Source organism: Pyxicephalus adspersus, chromosome Z, assembly GCF_032062135.1.
Source record: "Pyxicephalus adspersus chromosome Z, UCB_Pads_2.0, whole genome shotgun sequence".
NCBI lineage: Eukaryota > Metazoa > Chordata > Amphibia > Anura > Pyxicephalidae > Pyxicephalus > Pyxicephalus adspersus.
This window is the reverse complement of record NC_092871.1, coordinates 56322681-56346041: the sequence shown is the minus strand read 5'-3', so window position 1 is coordinate 56346041 and position 23361 is coordinate 56322681. Positions and strand designations below refer to the sequence as shown.

Sequence of the window (23361 nt, the reverse complement as noted above, 5' to 3'; positions counted from 1 at the left end):
AGTCTATAGAAATGCAAAAGTAAAAGAAACAGGTCAAATATAAACCAAAGATGTCAGCTGCAGGTCAAATGCACCTGTCAGTGATCCTGAATCATCTGAGTGGATTCAGTGGATTTATTTTTAGTGATGCCTTTTACTGGAATTGTCTTTTTCAAAACACAATTTTAAACTTGTTTTTCCCTAATATTATTAAATTGTCCAGCACGTATCTTTTGTATAGTTAAATGGTGTACATATTTGTTGAACAATATGCTATGCCCACAACTTCCTTATTGGCCAGTAAAGGAACCCATCACATTGAGGTGTGGGATACATTCATTGTACACTTTTGTACCTTTAGTTTCTTCCCAAAAAATTTTTTGAAGTAAAATGAAGATGCATGCACACTTTATAGTCCTCTTGGGCTGTTTTAAGTCACCACCAGTCCATGTCAATGCCTAAGCAGTTAGAAAATGGCTATAGAAAACTGGAGGCTCATCAAACTCAAAAATCAAGCCAGATTCACTGCTACATACTGATTGATTTTTAGTGAACGTCTGTGACTTACGCATAACTTCAGTTTTCAGCCTGCAAAGTTACTCTTGTTGGAATGGACTTGCAGAAAAATTGAGGGCCATTCTTCCCTGCAGCACATAGTGAATCACTGTGTACCAGAATTAAGTTTGTCACTTCCCACCTACCTAGAGTGCCCGGTTATCCCATCTGTGAAATCCATTGATGTCACTGATCTTCTTTCTCAGAGTTTTGGAATTTACATTATTACTTGTAAATCTTGTGTGTAACAGTGCTATTGATACAAAGATGATAACTTCTGCTGTGGGCCGTCACAGTAAATGTGTAGACTTCCTGCATGCTGTCATTCTGAATAAATACACATTTATCCCATCAGAGAAACACACTGACATAGGATCAATACAACACTTAGATTTAATATGCCCTATATATCTCTTTCAGCCTCTCATTAAAAAGAACACATAGTCAATAGTTGTTTTTATTTCATCCTTTAAAAACTATAAAGGTCTCCTGTTTCTTAAAAGAAAACACAAGATTATTGCAAAAACACATTTTCTAGCTGCAAATAAATATAATTAAAATTTATCCATGTACTTTAATTACATTTGTTTATATTGTGACCGTGCTATGCTAACTTTTCATATTACTGGTCCTAAGAAAGTTGGCAACAGGTAAAATACAGACAAGTGCTTAGAATCTTCAGAAAACGTGTTTAATTTTAAAAGTGTTTTTCCATTGATAGCTAAGCAAAGCCTGTGTTAATGGGTGGAAAGACATTTTTGATCCCAAGTTAGACATACAGAATTTTAAAATGATCAGGCAAGTGTCCTAATAGTAGAACAAATTATTCTTCATAATATTTATTGTTTTTTTTTTTTTTTGTTTTTATCTAAAAGATAATAGAGGTCCTCCATGTGATAAAAAAGAAGCACAACAGTCTATTGTGCTGCAGTGCTCATATAGTTACATATTAGGTAAGGTTGAAAATAGACATAAGTCCATTAAGTTCAACCACTAGGGAAATAAACATATCCTAGATATAAAACCCTATGGACATAGTTAGTCCAGAGGAAGGCAAAAAAAAATTTGCTTAAACGGGAAAAAAATTCCATCCTGATTCCATGAGGTAATCGGATGTTACCTGGGTCAACGGTCACTGTTATTTTCACTTTAAAGCCTTAATACCCAGGTATATTCTGTGCTTCTGAGAAAAACATCCAGCTTGTCTATAGTAGTTGCTGAAACTACTTCCCGAGGGAGCCTATTACACATTTTCACAGACCTTACAGTGAAGAATCCCTTCCTTATCCGCAGCTTAAACTTCTTTTCCTCCAGACGCAAAGAGTGCCCTCTTGTTCTTTGTAATGATCTCATAATAAATCATTGGGAAGAGAGTTCTCTATATAGACCATTTAAATTATTATACATGGTGATCATATCCCTCCTTAAATGTCTTTTCTCAAGGGAGAATAGATTCAGTTCAGCTAATCTCTCCTCATAGCTTATCTCCATTTCTTTTATTAGTTTAGTTGCCCTTCTCTGCACTCTCTCCAATTCCACAATGTCCTTTTTGTGAACTGGTGCCCAAAACTGGACTGCATTTTTAGGTGTAGTCTGACCAATGCTTTGTACAGGGGCAGGATTATGTCTGTCTGTGCAGTCTATTCCTCTTTTGATACAAGAAATTATTTTGTTACCTTTTGAAATTGCAGCTTGGCATTGCATGCTGGTATTAGGTCTATGATCTACCAGAACCCCCGCTTGCATTTCTGACCCCTCCCCAACTGTATTCCCCCTGGACAGTATGGAGCAAGCATGTTGTTAGCCCCCAGTGCATAACTTTACATTTATCTATATTACCTATCATTTGACACATGGCTGGCCAATCAAACCGTACATTCAGGTCTGCTTGTAGAATATAGACATCCTGTATGAACTTAATTCCATTACATAGTTTGGTGTCATCATAGATCATCCAGAGTATGAATGATTCATCACTACTCTATGGATGCAGTCCTTAAGCCAGTTCTCCATCCATTTGCAAATAAACTGTCTGTGGGGTACTGTGTCAAATGCTTTATGCAAAATACTTTAGCAAAGTCATGAACTAACAAGGGATAAGCTGATAGGAGGAGAGAATAGAATTACAAAGGGATGAGCGTATAAGTGTGCTGCTTCTCCTTTTACAGTTCATTCACAGGGTGGGGGTAGGAGAAGACCTCCCTCTCAGCCATAACTGCAGCAAGCAAAATTTAGGCCTTTGTGTGGATTTTAGAATTGGATGGACATAAATATTAATGCTGTGAATTTAGCTGTTGGCTTAAATTCAGGTTTAAACATTTTTCATGGCAATAATTTTTTAAATTAGTAATTCAACCCAAAGATGATATTTTAGTTATAGATGAACTGTAGATACACTTAATCTGCCCCTGCTTTCTCCACTTTTGTATATAATTGTTAGTCTGGACCTATTTCAAGCAGCTAAAGGAGCAGACATGGTAACTTGGTCATATAGATCTTTAGGGAGAACAGACCACTTTAAATCCTAATACAAAGTGCTAATACAAATTTAGTTCCCTAGGTTGTTTAAATGGTTTTGTTGATCGTGGGGATGCCCAATAGCTTTGTCTACCGACATTGAACTTTTTTTTTTCAACCCTAAGGATATGACATCTGTCTTCAAGAAAGTTCTGGACCTGACATACCCTATAACCTCCATGTTCTCTGGAGCAGCTTTTAATAGCAGCATCAGCAGCACATTTAAAGACAAGCAGATAGAGGTGAGGACTGTGTCTGGTATGGTATGCTATAGTTGATTTTTTATTTGTAATAGTAACGAATCCTAAACATGCTCATGTCATAAACCATAAAGATATGAATATAATTTCTTGCCTATTGTTCCCCTAGGATCTTTGGATTCCTTATTTTAACATCACAACTGACATCACAGCTTCAGCCATGCGAGTACACACAGATGGTAAGTGATCCTAAGCTGCCTTCCTTGTACAATGTGCTTTTAGGCAAATCCTTGAGAGCGGCTACTTAAGTTCTTTTAAGCATTTACAAGTTAAAATTAAAAGGCTTGGCATTAAATGCTCCACAGTATTTTAATTTACCAGACATCATTAAAGAAAAGGAAAGCAAGGTGGGTATAAAATATGGCTTTTATGTCTATGTTTCTTTGGTTTTTCTGTAAAACTTTCTGATATACAGAGGAAATGGTTGCACTGTAACAATAATGATAGTGAAAACAAAAGAAAGAGAGAAACTTCATTGAGAAACTATAAAATCTACCTGGCCTATGATTAAAATTGCATCTTCATATAGATTTATTAAACAGGTCAAAGTCATGGTAACAGTAACTACACAGATAACAATGGCTTTCACTACTGACTACTGTGGTTTCTTAGTCCATGACTAATTGTGCCTAAAGAATACTTATCTGTCTGCTTCCCCACGAAGTGTTACAATGATGTGCTGATGGAAGTTTTGTGCTTACAGAATGGTTATTTATATACGTTTTACAGGGTTTTTTAAAATGTAAAATAAGGGTCTGGTTTTGTATGAGCTTCAATAAACATTACCTGCCCCACACCACAAGTGTGAGCAAAGTGAATTCTTCAGTATTTTGTGATCTTGCAGTCTAGTTCGATACCCAGAATATTCACACACTATACTGTAACCTTTTAGACTAATACACTGGGGAACAATTTTGAACAAATTTTTTGTTGACTTTAATTTTTAAGCTTATTTACACTAAAATAGGTATGCTGATTCTGAAAGTGCAATTAGTTTTCTTCTGTCGTGTCAGGTTTTTTGTCTACCACTTATAAATAATGCGATTACTGTAGCGTGGATTTGTAAAGGCTATTCATTTACACATAAGACAGTGTGGTCAGGGGTTGTGCGCTGCTCTACGTAGTGATTAAGCAAAATTGATTTTTCTACTTACACACGTATTTCCTTTCTTTCAGATCATGTCTGGCTCTGCTGTTTTTCGTCCTAAGTGCCTAAACAACCCTGATTAATTTTGTTTTATCTGTGGCAGTTTCAACATTCCCAGTCAAAGGGCGAACATCAGCACATTTGTAGAGCAAGCCTATTTGGCATATTTTAAAGTTTAACTTGGTGATCAAGATAAGTCTTGGGCCCCTCATAAGGTGTGCAAACAGTGTGTCGAGGGTTTACGGATGTGGACGAAGGAAACACGTAATAAGATGTCATTTGGTATACCTATGGTTTGGCGAGAGCCACTAGATCATTACAGTGACTGTTACTTTTGTATAGTGAAAACTTCAGGATATAACAAAAAAAATAAATGTAACATAGAGTATCCTAGTCTACCATCGGCTTTACGCCTTGTGGCTCAATCCCAGTGCTGGTTTTTGTTACACTACCCTCTCTTGAAGAACATGATTATAGTGATGAACTAAGTGACAACAATGATGAAGAGTTTGAAATTTAAGAGGACTCTGTTCATAAGGGATTTGATCAACATGAGTTGAGTGATTTGGCACGTGAATTGGGACTATCGAAGAAGTCTTCAGAACTCCTAGCATCAAGACTGTGTGAAAAAAATGTACTTGGAAAAGGAACGAAGGTATCGTACTTTCGAACCAGAGAAATTGCATTTCTGCAGTACTTTAGAACTGACAGTGGTTTTGTGTATTGCCATAACATACCCAGTATAATGGAGGAATTGCGAATTTCAATGTATAACGCTTCTGAATGGCGACTATTCATCGATAGCTTAAAGCAGAGCCTAAAATGCGTCCTCCTTCACAATGGCAATATATTTGGGTCAGTCCCAATTAGCCATTCAGTTTCTTTTTGTGAAGAATATGCAGACATAAAGAGAGTCATTGAGTTGTTGCAATCACCAACACAATTGGCTCATCTGTGTTGACCTTAAAATGGTATGCTTCCTTCTTGGTCAGCAATGCGGATACACCAAGTATCCCTGTAATCTTTGCTTGTGGGACAACAGAGCTTGTGAGAGGCATTGGGTGGAAAGGAATTGGCCTCCAAGATCTGCCCTAAAACCTGGTGATCCAAACATTCTACATGAGCCACTTGTTGATAGAAAGAATAATATATTCCTGCCTCTCTACATGAAACTGGTTCTGATCAAGAAGTTTGTTAAAGCTTTGCCAACTGAAGGAGACTGTTTCAAGTACCTCATTTTGGCATTTCCTAGCCTGTCATTTGAAAAAATAAAGGCCAGTGTGTTTGATGGTCCACAGATTCGGCAGCACATCAAAGATGAACATTTCATCAGGACAATGTCAGAAGTCTAAAAAGAATGCTTGGTTATCATTCAAAACCATTGTCAAGGACTTTCTTGGAACCACAGGAGCAAATAATTACACAGAAATTGTCCAGAATTTAGCTCTTGGAGAGCTACAAATTGCTTGGTTGCAATATGAGCATCAAGGTGCATGCATTTTCTGCATAGCCATCTTTCTAACTTCCCAGAAAACCTTGGTGCAGTCAGTGATGAGCAAGGTGAACGATACCACCAAGATTTGAAGGCCATGGAAGGACAGTATCAGGGTAGATGGGATGTACATATGATGGCTGACAATTTTTGGAGCATCCGGCGTGATTGTCCTAACACTGAACACTTCAGGAAAAGCTATAAGAGTAAATTTTTACCTTAACCGCTTCCCCCAATAATTTTTAAATGTTTTACTGTAAAAAAAAAATAAAATGTCATAGAGTAACACTAAATCCTTTGTATGAACAAAATAAATTTAAATAAACAGTACATTGAAGTTATTTCATTATTTTTTCATTGTATGTAAAATTTGTATGTTTTGTGACAAAAATGAACGGTACCCTGTATTGTAAAAACTGGGGTAATTTCTGGATTCACCACGCAAAAATTAATAAAAAGCAAGTGTACTTTGTAAGATCTAACTCAACAAAATGCGTTCCCCAGTGTTATCCAATTGTGAAAAGAAAAAAAATAACCCTGTTTAGTTATTTCATCTGCACATGATTAGATAATTAAAGTGAATACTCACACAATTTACTGTGTAAGCATTCTCAACCTTTTTAGTTAGTAATGTATTTACATCTACAATGTGACCAACCAAAAAAAACATCTTTTCATTAGGTTTTTTTTTTTTTTTTTTTTTTTTTTTTTTTTTTTTTTTTTTGTGCAATGTTCTTTTTAAATGGCTGGCAAATATGACTATTCTAGAAAAGTCAGGTGCCTAGCAGGGCCCCCTCCCTCCTTGAACACAATAGCCCTCTCCTTTTCTGAGGTTGTCTGATTAACCTTTGAGGTGGTCCAGCTCCTCCCTCACATATACTTTCTACATAAAATTCTACGTAGCTACCATGGAAGGAGTGAAGAGGAATACTGTAGAATGTCTCTTTGTCATTTAAAGCAGAAGTAAACTAAAAAAAAAAAAAAAAACATTTACTTCCACAGATCTGTCAATCCTTACGGAGGTCTTCTGGATTGGGTCCCATGCCATCCAGTTATCCGCCTTTGCCCCAGTGTGGAGCAAGCGTTGGGCACCACTATCTTTTTTTCTTGTCTTCCGGCTTCTGACTACATCACCCGATCTCTCACTGCGCACCACTGTAAATGGGGGAAAAGAGGGGTCTGGTCTCATTTTGCTTGCGTGAAATCAGCATTTTATTTTTCTCCAATTGAAAAAAAAGATCCTTCTACACATGCCTGATCTTGGATCTCGCAGAAGCAGCAGCTAGGAGCCCCCTGGGATGCGTGATGTGGGTATTGCAGGAGGTTCTTCTCTTTTATGTAAAGTAAAAAAATCCTGGTGATAAGTCCTCTTTAAGTGACAGTTTACACTGTTGACCTGTCCAGGATAGCAAATCCCAACAAAAGTCTTAGGGAGTTTTAGTGTCTAAACAAGGTAGGTTTTTGCATGTAAAAAACCTAAATGCATTAAAAAAAATTTTAAATGCACATATATTCCTAGAAGAAGATTGTCTATGAACTGAATGGCCTGGTAAAATGGTCTCTCTTTGACTGGCTCCACATTACAGAATAAAGTCCATAAAGAGATGGAATACCTTCCTTTTGTGTTGTTCACACCATTAAACTTAGCTCAAGTTATAGAAGATTATCCCCTGAAGTCGTCTGAGGGAAATGAACACACCCTGAAGCAGCCTTTCTCAGCCTTTTTTTGCCTGACAAACCCTTAAAATAGCTTTAAGGTCTCAGGGTGCCCTAGCTAAAACAATAAGTTATTAGGAATACCTGGGGAAAAATTCCTCCAAGTTTGACCATTGGGTGTCTGAATGCAACTCGCAGACAGTTAAAATTTAAAAATATAATTTACGTCATGCAGCTTAGTGGTGATGTCCATGAAACCGTGCAGGTATCATCAAACAGAAGGTCACTTTGCCCATACTCCCAAGAACCCATTGCAACCTCTGGAGCCAGGGAAGCCTAGTAGAGAATAGCTGTCCTGGAGTGTCAATCTTTGTGATCCTGGATATGTCTAACTGGCTTCACCTCCTGACGTTCATGTGTTTTAGAAGACAGCAGTACCAGGCAGGTCAGCAAGAAGAACTAGTGATAGACAAGGGGGACCCAGGTGATTTGTCAGAATATCCATGGTATAGAATAGCATATAGTGGCATGAGTAGCAGGAAAGAAGTATTCCCTCTCTTTTTTCACATATATGTTTTTGCAATATACTTTACCCATACAAGAGCCACTTAAAAGCTGAATTCTGGGAGAATACAAAAGACACACATTATTGCTGTTCTGAATTCATGAATACATCAATATATATTTTTTTTATACTAGCAGTTTAGCACCAGAGTTTGACATTTTCTCTGCTTTTTGCAGTCCCTATACAGAAGAACTCATAGTGGGAAAGTAAGAAGCACCACAATAAGTTAATCAGGTAATGTGCTGACAAGGAACATGCCTGATACTAAAAGAGAGCAGGGTGACAGGTAGATGAGCTCACCACTATGCTGCTCCTCATTTCAATGTTCAGTTAGTAGGTCAAAGACAAAACAAGAGGGGTGAATGATATGCTGGTTGCTATTGCTCCTAGAGGTGGTAGAAAAGAAGTACTGTGGGGGACAGCTCCAGATTTAAAGTAAGTGTTTAAGGAAAGTTGCTTTCAATCTCAAGTTGAGGCCCAAAGTGTATCCGGTGCCTGTGATGCAAAGAGGAAACACAGGTCATTGCACAATGTACCACAATTCAGCACTGCTGTTACCATAGAAACGTTTCAGATCAGGTTCCATTTCAGTTTGATTTGGAGGTGTAAACACCTCTGATGTTACTAGCTTAGGAAAAGCTGTTCTTTAAATCAGTTTGCATCTGGCACTGCTAGTGATCAATCATCCCCAGTGAAATACATCCTTCAGCACCCTTGATTAGATCAATCTAATATTAATAAACTGTGGGAAAAAAAAAAACTGCTTCCAGTTTTGTGTGGGCAGTACTCCCGGTTTCTTTAAAATCCTGTAGTGCTAATTCTTTATTGATGATTTGATCTCTGGCCCCTACCATGAAATCATTTTGGAAAATGTTGCTTACTTCCAATTGGCTCCCCCTAGATATTTATTAAAAATCCATCAGGGGTTCTGGTAACAATATTTTGCCTTTGTAGCCGAGGAATCTCTGCACCAGAATTCCTGAAAGATAAGCTAGCCAACTCTATCCAAAATTTTAAGGTCTGAGTGCTCTTTGGAAAGCTGAATCACAAATATTGGAGACTATTTGTAAAAATGTTACCTAGTATTATAACAGGTACAAAGGAACATTTGTGCCATGGAAAGATATGGATGGGGCCTTTTTATAGTGTAAATAGCTCTCAGAGTGGGCAGAAAAAAACACTCCCTCCTGCAGTGCTAGGGTTGTGAATGACTTGGAGTATTCCTGTGCTCTTATAGTGGAAAGGGCTTAAAAGTTTATGATTAAATAAAACCTGAGTTTAGTCTAATTTGTGTCATAAGTGTGTAACACAGACATCGGGGGTTACAAGTAGTAAGTACACAGAAGTATGTAACACCACCACCCTCTTTTTGCTGGAACAAAACAGTACCCTAATGCACACACATTATGGAGCTGATTTATTAAAGCTCTCCAAGACTGAACAAGGTAGAGTGTTATAGGTAAATCACTAGGAGGGTCATTGGGAGGATCTCACTAGTGGAAGTAGTCTTATTGATAGTTCAGTAAACAGAGAAGCCTTTGAATAATAGTATTACCCTGTTTCCCCGATGATAAGACACTGTCTTATTTCTTTTTTGAAGGCCAAAATATGCTCTAGGGCTTATTTTCAGGGGGATGCCTTATTTACCCATGAAGAAGACTACAGTACACAGTTATTGGGGGGGGGGGCTTATTTTTCATTTTTACCTAAAAAGGGGGGCTGTCTTATTTGAGCCCTGCCTTATCATTGAGCCCTGCCTTATATATGGCCCTGCCTTATCATCGGGGAAACACGGTACCCACAGGCTATGAATTTTGGTTAGGAAATGTGAAACGCAAAACTTGCTGAACAGAATCATACATATTTTAGCAATAAAAACAGTTTGCATAAATTAATTTCATGTGGGCTTAGGTGTTTAACCGGAGTGCTGTTTTAATGATTTTTTGCAGGTTATTTCACGTTAATGATGAGTAAGTAAACCTGTGCTTCTCAACCTGGTTTCCTTGAAACCCTAGGGTTCTTCTAGAGGTTGCTTGGGGTTCCTTAAGCAGTGAGTATTTTGTACCTCCCAGCTTAGTTTGTGACACCAATATCTGTAAAAGTGACATTCTTCCCACAAGCCAGCAATGTAAGAGAAATTCTTCCCACTGACCATCACAGTAATGTACTGTGAGCTGTAGATATAGTAATTGTAGAAGGGATTTCCTGAAGACCTTAAAGTTATTTCAAGGTTTCCCCCATGTTAAAAAGATTTCCGTACTGGTACCAGAAGTGGATGATGCACACTCATTTGGGTTCTATGTCCTCCTTGTAGACTGATTTATGGTAATTGCACTAACATTAATTGATATTTTCTCTTTGCAGGTAGTCTGTGGCGATATGTCCGTGCTAGCATGTCTCTCTCAGGCTACATGCCCCCTCTTTGTGACCCCAAGGATGGACACCTACTGATGGATGGAGGATATATCAACAATCTTCCAGGTACACAATGTACAGAACAGTTTGAGTGTTCATAGAATAGAATAATATTAACTGCTGCACATCAGAAAGTTGCAGAAGAGCTTCCAGATGACATTTATCTCTATTTTCAGGAGATACAGTACACCTGACAAACTCATGCCATGCATGTCGAAGTTGCATGCAAGTCCAGGCTCCAGGCCATTGTAATCTGCAAAGCGTTGACACTATCTTTTGTTATGGTATCCAAAAATATCAAAATATGGGACTTTCACAGCAGCTAAATGCCTCTCCCCATAAAGCAATTCAGGGGAAGGTAAATAACATCATAACATACATAGTTGGAATACATTGTACACATTACATATGTAGGGATCATCCGATGCGTTTCACAGACTAGGTCCGCTTCCTCTGGGATGTAATTAGTACAAGCAAAGAGATGTATTAGCACTACAATGCAATACAGGGAAGTCATTAGTATATATTACTGCATGCACTTTCTTATACAATATCTTTAAATAATAGATCTTATACCAATATAAATACCAAAAGGCTATTCAACTACAAGTGCACTTTGTGACCTGGTATGGAGGCAGGTATAAAGCAGGGATAAAACCACAACAACAGAGATAGTGGTATCCCAAATTAATTATCCATAATGTGGATAATTAAACCATAATGTTTAATTTGTAGTGTTTGTCCCTTGACATTTTCAAAAACTTGCCATTCAAGCATCTAGTTGACCACTATGTTTAGGAAAAAAACATATACAGAGGATATCATTAGTATAGGGCTTAAACAGAGATCAGGTATATCACTGGATCAAGCATGTTACTGGATATATCAATGCATGTATCCAAAAAGAGATACAAAAAGTCTCACACAAGGGGTGTCCTTAGTATAAGTTACTAGATATAGTGTATACCTAAGTATATATAAGTAGAGATACAAAATTTTTTACACAAAGGGTGTAAATAGTATAGGTCATAAGTAAGGATCAGACAAATCACTGGGTAGGCATATACCTAGATAAATAAGTGCATAAGTGCCAAATAGAGGTACAAAGATTTCACTTAGTATATTAGTGCATATATGCACAGGGGAAGGGAGGGAAGAGAATTATGGCCCAAAATGCAAGTTTTTATGCTCAGGCATTTACATCGATTTGAATGCTCATACTTATACATCAAAAGTGCTGCAACAAAGCCAAACAGATAAAGGTAATTACTAATAGATTGTTGTTTTAAAACAGTACATATAGATCAAGACACAGGGAGACCGCCATCATCTGTGATGCAACAAGTGCATGTGAGTCGCTTGAAAAGATCCCCGCTTTTATACTCACCTCTTTCAAGCCATTATCCAGACCCGCAAGTGGCATTTCCCGTGTGGGGTGCCCGGAAGTGATGTCACGCACGGGGAAATGCAGTACAGCTGGTTAGGCTCTGGAACACAGCAGGCTGCTTGCGTTCCAGAGACCAGAACACAACATGCAGAGACATGCAGCCAGCAAAAGATCCAAAACACAGAGCAATACAGGGGGAAGAGAGCCACAAAACGGCGCAGCCCCACGACAATAACACCAAACACACAAAAGAAAGAACAAAATAAAAAAACAACCAGGAATACATATTACACAGAAACATAAAAGGAGGGGATATTGGTTTGCCTACCGCTTCTCCCATGTTGAGTACCATGGTAAAGTGCAAACGATTAAACAAACAATTTAATATTTATATACATTATTTAGATTATTCAATTACTTTATTCATTGTGGTAAGCATTTCACAATCATAATACATTTCAGGGTGTCAAAAATAAAGAAACCAAAAAAAACCTGGGGAGCGAAAAACGGGGTGGCAAAAGGGAAAAATACAAATATCGTCTTATTCCAACAGAATTTAAAGGAAAGATTTGAAACCGAAAGTATAGTAGTCTGGGAAAGTAATTAGATTTTAATGTGAAAATCCATCTCGTTTCTGCTTGTAGCAGCCACCTATCCAGGTCACCACCTCTAGAGTCTGTCATTATTTTTTGTAAGGCTATAAATCTTAAAGAATTAGTGTCAAAATTGTGATGCAGAGCTTTGTGGCGACTGAGCGGTGTTATCATTTTGCCATTACTAATTAAATAGATGTGCTCATATATTCTTCTGCAGAATTGCCACTTAGTTTTGCCAACATAGTATCTGCCACATGTACAGAAGGCTAGATATATTATACCAGCTGTAGCACAATCAACCGATTCTTTTATTATTGGTGTGACCTGGGTTAGTGGCTGTCCCAGAAAAGAGGTGTCCACTGGATCATAGATCCATTGGCATTGTTTACAAGCGTTGCATCTGAATGTACCAATGTTTGATTCCACTCGATCCCTATATTTCTGGAAATGGCTTTTTACTAGTTTGTTACTCAAAGAAGGTGCTCTTCTATATACAACTTGTGGTCTATCAGATACAAGTTTTTGATTTTTGGATCACTTATCAGTAGTGGCCAGTATTTGTTCATATTATGTCTAATTCGTGCACGGTCCCTAGAATATGTAGTTATGAATCTCACAGTATCATCTTTTTATTTTGTTTTTTTTTAAATAGTAGCGTGTATCCAGTGTTCTCCCCAGAAATGTTTTTCAGCCGGGTGGTAGGAAGCTGTAGCCGGGTGGTAAAAAAGGGTGTGTGGCAAAACACAGCAAATTTAGTGCTCCCAGTTGTTTATGCCATGGGTATCCAGTAACCTCTTATTGTTTCATTGTTCTACCTTCTCCCAATTATTTGTTACAACTTTGTAATGCCTGCCCCGTTAGTATATCCATTTTTTCTATTCTATGTATTTTGCCACAACTGTCCTGTGCAGTGTATTGTGACCCAACTTACTAGTGTTCTAAGTTTTAACAGTGTAATCCTTTGTAGTAGTGTAATAGTATAATGAATGTGGTGTAACAAGTTAAGCTTAGCTCATATTAGCAGCAAAAAACATTCACCCCTTCTGAGTGACTTCTGGCAACTGCTAGGCAGCTAGCATTGGTAACAGGCCATAATTGCTGGGCACCTAGGATTGGTAACAGGCGGTAAGTTCTAGGCACCTAGGATTGGTAACAGGCCATAAGTACTGGGCACCTAGGATTGGTAACAGGCGGTAAGTTCTAGGCACCTAGGATTGGTAACAGGCCATAAGTGCTGGGCACCTAGGATTGGTAACAGGCGGTAGTTGCTGGGCACCTAGGATTGATAACAGGCGGTAGTTGCTGGGCACCTAGGATTGATAACAGGCGGTAAATTCTAGGCACCTAGGATTGGTAACAGGCGGTAAGTGCTGGGCATCTAGGACTGGTAACAGGTGGTAAGTGCTGGGCTTTTTCAGAGCTAGAAGTTTTTTAAGCAGCAGTGGTTCCTGGCATGAGGAATGGACAAATGTAACCTTACTGCCAGTGTGAATTCAGCCTAACTTCAGATGTGCTCCTGTGTCTATATTTAGTTAAAGTAAACTTTTGTGAAAACATTTTTTTTTTCACTTGATTCTTTTACAAAATTAGCCCTGCAGGCCCATGCTGGCTCAGCTTCCACCTTTTCTCTAATGCTCACTTGTACGTCCAGTGCTGCCTTGCACTGCGCATCCATGAGATTAAACACTTTTTTTTTTTACATTATAAGAAATCCTCTGAAGGTACATGCACACGAAGAGCAGTCCAGAGCCTCTTGGGATATGTGACACAAATATCCCAGGAGGCTGCGGATTTCCCCTTCGATCTTTACCGAAATGGAAGTGAAGACTGAAGGGGAGAGGTCCTCTCCACAAAAGTGTAAAAACAAAAAACCCACATTTTTCCATTACATAACAGAGAAAGTCACTCTCTTTTTTTTTTTTTTTCAAAAATGTTTTTATTAATTTTCAAAAATACAAAGACACTCAAACAACTGAAACCAATAGGGGAACAAAACATGAGGGGAGGAGGGGAAAACACTCATAACACTTTGGTCAATAAAAAGAAAAAACGACACAAAATCTACCAGTGGAGTCTATAGTTAAACTCCACTGGATCATTAGTCAGATATATTAGTAATATACCATGTAGAATATTGGAACAGTTCAAGGATTGATGTGCGTTCTGAACTCGTAAATGCATAAAGCAGAAAGTGGTACCATTGTTGCCAAAAGCGCGTTATAAAGTCGTCTTCTTGTAGTTGAGCATCCAACATCTCTCTGTGGAATAAAACTTTGAGGGATGAGAGGACTTGTTCCGGGGTGGGTGGAAGAGGTTGTATCCAATTACGCATAATCGCACGTCTTGCTGCCAACAGGCAAACATTTATCCATTTCTACATAGAGCGTGGTATATTATTCATAGTTAAACCCTCCCAGGAACCAAACAGCAACAGAGAAGTTGTCTTTGAAATTGAATAGCCAGTAACATTAGAAATAACAGTAGTATAAGATGCCAAAAGTCGGTAATATTGGGACAAAACCATAAGCGATGTGATAGAGAGGCGTTAGTACAGTTGCACTTAGGGCATTGAAAATGCCAATGTGTGGGTTGTGGGGTAGATATGGAGGGCCGGAACACCTTATAGGCCCTGTGTAATAACATAAATTGGGATTCTCTCCACACCTCATTCACTATACTCTGCCGAACCGTTTGGTATCCCTCTATAACAGTATCCACTATGTCTAGGTTTGGGAAGTCCTTTTGCCACATTTTTACATTAGAAGCCGATAAAGACTTAACAAAGGTGGGCAGCAGATATACATGTATATTGGATATATTTGGGGGAGACAATGATAGCAGCTTGTCAAAACTATTGGGGCGAAAGACATCCACATAGTGCAGTACCAAAGATTTAAGGTAGGATATAACCTGATTGTAATACAATGGGTGAATTGCCCAGCGCGGGATACCATATTTAGCCTGTAAATCCATCAAGGATAGCTTAGTCAGATCTTCCGTTCGGAAGAGATCTTTAATGTATAATAATCCTTTGCGTTTCCATAATTGAAACGCTACATGCTCATGAGCTTGCGGAAACATAGGGTTTCCACAGATGGGCAGATATGAAGATGGACAAGCTGGTAGTTTGAGCCGTTGCCTAGTCACCTTCCATGCAACCACCGTGTCTCTAATTAATATATTGTGTCGCAGAAAAGCTGGAATCACTGAGAATTTACAGTGTAATAGAGCACAGAGATCCCATGGATATGACATAGCTTTTTCCCGATGTACGTTGGAATAACAGGATGTCCCCTTAAGCCAGTCCACGACATGTCTTGTCAGACAGGCCAAATTATAAAGTCTTACATTAGGAAAGCCCACGCCTCCTTCAGTTTTAGGTAAGTATAATTTCGTCAGCGAGATCCTTGGGCATTTGCCGGACCAAAGAAATTTCGTGAAGGCCTTATTCAGAACATTGACATCAGCATGGGTTAGTAGCAGAGGTAATGTCTGCATAGGATAAAGTAATTTAGAAAAAGACATCATTTTCACTAGGTGGCATCGGCCGAGAAATGACAAGGGCAATTGTTCCCACATTTTCAATTCTTTTTGTATTTTGGCTATTAAGGGCGGGTAATTTAATGTATACAAAGATGATGGCAAGCGTCCAATACGAAGTCCAAGATACACTATAGAGTGTGATGCCACTTTAAACGGTACATGTGCTCTCCAACTCTCTACCATTTCTGTAGATCTGGCCAGAGACAATATCTCACTTTTTTCAAAATTTATTTTTAGCCCTGAAAAACTTTCATAAATACTAAACACCTTTTGAATAGTAAGACTATCATGCCTGGAGTTAGAGGTGAAGATCAAAATGTCATCCACAAAAAAAGCGGACCGTAATTCATGAATCTCTATGCCGTGCAAAAGAGGGGTATTATCTAGATGTCTGACTAATGGTTCCAGTGCAAGATTAAACAAAAGGGGGGACGGGACATCCCTGTCTAGTTCCCCTATGGAGTGCGATGGGGGTGGACAAAAATCCAGGTGTGTGTATATTGGCTATCGGAGAGGCATACATGGCCTCAAGTAATTGAAGGAATGGGCCCCGGAATCCAATATATTTGAGTACCACAAACAGCCATGGTATGTCTACCGTATCAAACGCTTTGTGTGCATCTATCGTGATGATAGCCAAATCTAGGTCAGGTTGACGTTTCGCGTTCTCCAACGCCACCAATACTTTCCTAATATTAGTCACCGCAGCTCTACCCTGGACAAAACCCACTTGTGAAGGAGAAATAAGAGATGGCAATATATTAGCCAATCTATCCGCACGAATTTTGGACAAAATTTTTGCATCGATATTCACCAGAGAAATAGGGCGGTAGGACTCTGGATCACATGGATTTTTATCTTTTTTCAAGAGAAGCTTTATATAGGCTTCTTGTCCAGATCGAAAATACACACCCTTGTCTCAAAGAACAGAGTACAGTGCATGCAAATCATCCACCACCTCATCCTTCAAGAATTTGAAAAACTCAGTAGTGAACCCGTCAGGACCTGGGGCTTTTCCGTTTTTCAAACTATTGATAGTCATCAAAATCTGTTCCTTAGTAATAGGAGCATTCAGTGCATCTATTTCAGTTCGTTGTAAGTAGGGTAGGTCAACTTTCGATAAGAACGTTGCCCTGGCCTGGACATCCATCTCTGGGGATGAGTACAATTTCTGGAAATATTGAGCCAAGCAATGGTTCACTTCCTTGGGTGAAGTAACCATCTCACCCGTGGAGGAACGCAACTTTGGAATATATGTTGGTTTATAGCCCGTACGTACCAGATTAGCTAGCATCTTGCCTGGTTTATTACCATATTTATGGTATTCCAGAGACTTATATTTACATTTCAGCTGCTCATATTGGTTAAGCCAAGAATCAAAGTTACATTTGGATTCATACCATATTTGCTTAGTACTCGGGGTGGGGTTGTCAGTTAGCGCCTGTTGCGCTGTCCTAAGCTTTTGTTGTGCTGATAGAAAGTGAGATAGTCTCTTTTTTTCTTTTAGTCATAAAGGAGATAATTCTACCTCTCAAGTAGGCCTTACCCGCTTCCCAAAATAGTATCGGCTCATTTCTATGAGCAGCATTATATTGAGCATATTCAAGCCATGCGGATGCCAATACTCCCTGGAATTCAGGATCCTTGATCAAGTAGGACGGGAAGGTACATAATCCCCTCTAGGATACTGATCTCGTACTACAATAGAGATTGGAGAGTGATCTGAGATAACCATGGTATGGATCTCTGGTGATTCGATTCTGTACATAATAGCGTCTGTACAAAACAGATAATCCAAACGAGCTTGGGCTACATGTGCTTGAGAGACAAATGTATATTGTCGCTCTAGGGGATGGTATTGTCGCCAAATGTCATTTAAAGACATGGCGTATAAGGAGTGGGGTCTTGAGCCAACCAGCTGGATACTTCCTGAAAAAAGGATGGTGGTGGCAAATTCGGTGCATATATATAGATATATCATAATCATGAAGTTGTATAATTACTTTCTAAGTATGTCCAGCAGAGTCACTTTGCACCGTTTTTACCTTGCCTTGAAAAGACCTATGGATCAGAGTCAGCGCCCCACCTTTCCGATCTGCAGAGGGAGTACCATAAACTTCCCCAACCCATAATTTTTTCATCCTAAAAAATTATTGTCTCCTAAATGTGTTTCCTGTAACAACACAATGTCTGCCTTCAGCCTCTTTAAATGACGGAGTACAGACATGCGCTTGTTAGGGGAACGCAACCCCTTAACATTTCATGAGATTATCCGCATAAAATATAGATAACGGGGTTATGTACACCTCGACTAAACCGTTTACAGTATATCGGCAGCATAACAAATACAAGGAGTGATTGGAATTGTGACGTATAGTCACACCCACCGATTTTGATGGTAAATAATACACCCAGTGCACAATGATAATAGGAAACAATCCAAGCAGAAAGAGCACAATACGTATAATGGCTGTGTGACCAAATAAAGTGAGTGTTTCCAGATATAACAAAAGTAAAACAAAAGGGGACAAACAAGACAGCACAAGGAGGAAGACAGGCAGTATATAAGGATGACTTTCCTTTTTTCCTCGCAAAGCAATAACAACTGAACCAAGTCGGTAACATTGGTGAGAGCAATACAATATCATCAGAGGCAGGCTCACACCTCATTAAGCGGGAATCTTAGTGGTACAGTTTCAAAAAGAAACATAATAAAAAAAAGGCACTTTAAAGTAGAGTACAGATCTTTCCAAATTATCTCGCCTTGGGCAGCGGCTCAGAACGGTGGGTGTCACGGATCCTCTTAGTGGATGGCGGCCCCTGGATGATTTTGGAGAATACACTGGAAACAATGAACGCTCCATTGAGCGTGGTGGGGAAATAGAAGATGTATCAGATGGAGTGGAGGGTTGATCAGATAGTAGGGTATGCACCAAACTCTCTGCCTCCTCAGCCGAGGTAAGAGAATACTTGCGCCCCTGATCATCAGAAAAATGAAGAACCGCTGGATAAGCCAGTGTAAAGCACATTTTATGACGATATAGCCTGGAACAAACTTGTTGAAAACTGCATCTTTTGCGGGATACTTCTGCAGAGTAGTCTGCAAATATGAGCAAAGAGTCACCCTCCAAGTGCAGACTGCGTTGGTTGCGAAAAGCTTGCAATATGCGGGTTCTATCGGTGTAATGGGAATAGGGCACCAGTACTGGTCGAGGTTTAGACATTTCTTTGCGAGCCGGACCCAGTCTATGAGCACGTTCGACCTTACAGGAAAGTTGAAGACCCAGTAACTGCGGTATCACCGTAGATCAAATTTCAAGTAACTGTGACGGTTTGACACTTTCTGGAAGGCCTACAACTCGCAGGTTATTGCGCCGGGACCTGTTTTCTAGGTCTTCTATTTTATCCTGTAGTGCTTGAGCTTTGCTCTCTAGCACAGAAATAACAGCTCTGGCGGAAGTAACATCATCCTCAACTAGGGTGATCTGCTGTTCAGCATTATCTAATCTTTGAGACTGCTCCTTTAAATCCTTCCCCAAGGACTGTATACCCTTTTGTACTGCAGTATCAATAGCTTCCTGTAATGTAGGCTTAAGTAATGCTGCCACTGCATCAGCTATTTGTGTAGGTTGGGAGAGATCAGAAAGATCAGCAGGGTGTACCTGTGAAGAGACAGCGGTGGATGCACGTGCAGAAGAAGAAGCGGCGGCCTTCTTGGAAGGAGTGGCCTTGATCTTGTCTTTCTTGCCCATGGATTCCTGGCTTGCAGACACGGAGGAGCGTTCTAGGAACCGGTCCATCCAGGCTTCCGGTAAGCCGAGGAGCCACTGCGTGCAGGAGAGGAGCGAGTGTGCCGGTTTTCTATCGCGGGATCCCGGAGGTGAGTAGGAGCCGCTTTCACATGCTGTCGGCTCGCGAGGCGCCGGAACCGGAAGTCGAAAGTCACTCTTTAATATAATGTTAAAAATGTGGAGATGCTTTAATAGCATCATGCATGTGATATCAGATCGGGACAAGACAGACAGACAGATCCCCTCTCATCACTGCCCATATTCTATAAAAAACAGTTTGTGACCTTTATCTGCAGTGTGTAATGTCATCGGCAGCGCAGTGTGATAGCTACGTGAGTGTAAAAGCTTCTTGTCATATTCCGCCGCCTAACAACTCGCTGTGTTCAAACCTTCAGATCTCCTAAACTGTTGGTTGTATTAACTTGAAATTTTTAAGGTACACGTGGAGGCATAGGAAATTGAAAATGTAGGTAAAAAATGTGTGGCTAAAACTTTTTAAAATGTAATTACTATGGCATGATGAGAACATAAATCTCTACCTAGCAAAATGTGCTGCGTGCTCTGTTACACATATCTGTCTGCATCTTACCTCAAACCCCAATTTCTCTAGAATTAAGAGGTGCAGGGAAACAAAAATATAGGTGGAATTGGGAGACACGTGTAGCAAACACCTTTCATCACCATGGCATCATTACAACATTAAAAAAAAACTGTCCATCAAAATGCACTTCCTTGTTACACACGATTGTAACCTTCCTGTACCTCAACCTCAATAAAATTTAGTGAGCAGAGTTCATTTTCTAATAATGCCATAGTGATGAAGTTTTAGGGGATGTTAGTCACAGATGTTCCCCACTTATACCTATATTTTTGGTTTCTTACACCCCCCCATTCCCCAATTGAAGTTCAGAATGTTAGTTAGGTGGACAGGAATGTGTAACAGGGCAGGGAAGCCCATTTTAATGGGCAGAGTGTTTTATGTTCTAATGATGCTGCAGTAATGACATTGTAAGGGGAGAATGTGCCTGCCACTTGCACCTATAGTTTCGTTTCTCTACCCCCACTCTCAGAGAAATTGGTGTACAAAGAAGAGAAGCAGACAGTAGTTTCATAAGTATAGATTTGTGACAGGTAGGTATATATTTAGGGGCCCCACCCCAATGCTCCTTGCTATCTTAGTGGCTTGGGGGTCCCCAATTTGCACTTTCAATGTAGGACTCCTAGTTGCACTTTCCTCTAAAACAGCAACCCCAAAGTTCAATTTTCATAACTTTTTACATTTGTCACCCCCATATCTTAAAATTCTTTAAAGCTGAAATTATAATAACTAGTATCTGTGAGGGTCCCCTGTACACCCTGAAAATTACAGGTCATTGTGACATACAGTTTAGGAGATATGGAGGTTTGTACACACAGAGCTGTGAGGATGCAGAATTCACACTCAGAGCTAAAGGTGGATACATTTCACAGGCAGATTTTTTTTTAAACAGAAATATGAACTCGTGCTATACGATGGGGGCGGGGCTGCCTGTGACTTCTTGACTCCCTGCCTGTGACACAGATGGCACAGAGCAGCCTCACTGAGATCCGTGCATGAGATGAGAGCTGCGGAGAGCTGGGCAGGGTATTCAAAGCAGCCAGCTAAAACCCTCTGGGGAGAACTATGGTGTCGATTCAATTTTTTTACTTTCTGATATGACCTTTTTAGCATTTTTTTTTGCCATATCCTCTATTTAGTAGGCGGAGTCGCAGCTCTTTAGCTTGTTCCTCTAAATCACTATCATCTGATCAGTTCTTTTTTATTCGCAGGTATTGCGAGTAAGGAATACTATGGATGAGTGGAGTAGGGTGGGCACTAGTAGCAAATAATATAGTTTTGCCAGCTGTCGATTTCCGATATAGTGACGAGGCTAATACATTGTTGTCCCTTTTCTGGATATAGATATCCAAGAAAGGGATACAAGTTGGATTGTGGTTCATAGTGAACCTAAGATTTGTTTTGTTAACTTGCATCTTGTCAAAAAATTCTTTAAACAACTCAAGGGTACCTGTCCATATGACGAAAACGTCTTCTATGTATCGACACTATAGTGCAATGTGGCATAGGTACATGGATAAGGTCTCGTAAGAAAAGAGGTCCCTTTCCAACCACCCAGATACAGATTGGCGTAGCTCGGGGCACAACATTCCTTTGTTATGTTGAAACTTTGCAGAATAGGTAGTCTTGGGGTAAGGTTGTCCCAGGAACCCTGGAAAAAAATGTGGATGTGGAAATGCATATCCCTTTCAGAAAATGTTATTTTAGCTGAAGATAGACCCTAAAGACTTGGTACATTCATTTAGTACTTGGGCACTAAGAGACCCGTGACTAGTGAATGTTTCAGCCTACCAGGGAAATGATCTGCATAATGTCTGGATGTTTTCCCCCTTGCCTTTGGGTGTACTTTCACCACCCTAATACTTATTATCTTTATCGTATGTGTGTTTCTGATATGTCTATGATAAGCATAGCCAACCTTTGAAATATGTTACTAAATAAAGTCCTGTCTTCTTGGGAGAAGGGGAATATTTTTAGTTTTTGTGTTAAAGAAAAGGGTTTTTGGTTATACTGTTTTGTGTGTATATACTGTACATACATTTTTTATGAACTTTTAAGAAAATACTACATAAGGATAGTTTGTTTACCTTTTGCAACATAATAAAGGCCCTGCTTTATGCACAATAATCCACTTCTTTGTTGTGAATGGTATACATAAATTATGTTATATTATTACCTGTTGTTTAGGTCTGTTCACAAGACATGCTAAAAAATACAAATTTTGCACCCACGCTCTTGCAAGATTATAGTTGCTAGTTTGCTAGATTATAGTGAGCTGTATTGTTTTTTACTTTTTCATTTTCATACGTCATTATAGCACCCAGTAATCTCTAAAACCAAATGTCAATGAAACACTGTTTAGCAAATCCTTATTTGGTATTAGGATTTTATACAAGTAGTGATATATTAAAATAATTAGGTATTGACCTTTAAAAACATTAAAAAAATTAAATTGACCTCATGCCTGAACAGTTTTCCTTTTAACATGACGATCAGTTTTTATAATTCAGAATGGCGTTTTCATAATAATTATTCTGTCACCTTTCCATCTGATTAACTGTTGGTATGTTTTGTCTTCATTAAAACAAGTTGTGCAGTGCAATAAAGAGGAGTGGTGAGATCCTTTCATGCAAAATTAATTAATACGGCTATAAGATTTTGTTATTTCCTGTGCATATCAGAAGATTTTGGTATCTCGTGGACGTGGTATGCTGAAATTTGTAGTTGTCTAAAGGCTGGAAATATATAAACGGCCCATATAGAAAACTCTCTTTACCGTTATTCATTTTGAGATCATTATAAAGAACAAGAGGGCACTCTTTGCATCTGGAGGAAAAGAAGCTTCAGCTCCGGATAAGGA

General features: G+C 39.2%; 1 protein-coding gene across 9 annotated transcripts in view; it reads left to right on the top strand.

The window, feature by feature from the left end:
* The window catches only part of PNPLA7 (patatin like domain 7, lysophospholipase), a 265796-nt gene that overhangs the window by 191481 nt on the left and 50954 nt on the right, over window positions 1-23361 (top strand). For 8 of the 9 annotated variants that reach the window (XR_011923221.1, XM_072429361.1, XM_072429360.1 and 5 more), the window contains 3 exons: window positions 3177-3293; window positions 3421-3490; window positions 10536-10652. Coding sequence is in view for 8 of the 9 variants with exons in the window: in XM_072429361.1 (XP_072285462.1) it covers window positions 3177-3293; window positions 3421-3490; window positions 10536-10652 (304 nt within the window). In the remaining variant the exon portion in view is untranslated. Of the gene's footprint in view, window positions 1-3176; window positions 3294-3420; window positions 3491-10535; window positions 10653-10762; window positions 23299-23361 lie in introns of those variants that run through there. The other variant, XM_072429364.1, reaches the window with a different exon arrangement.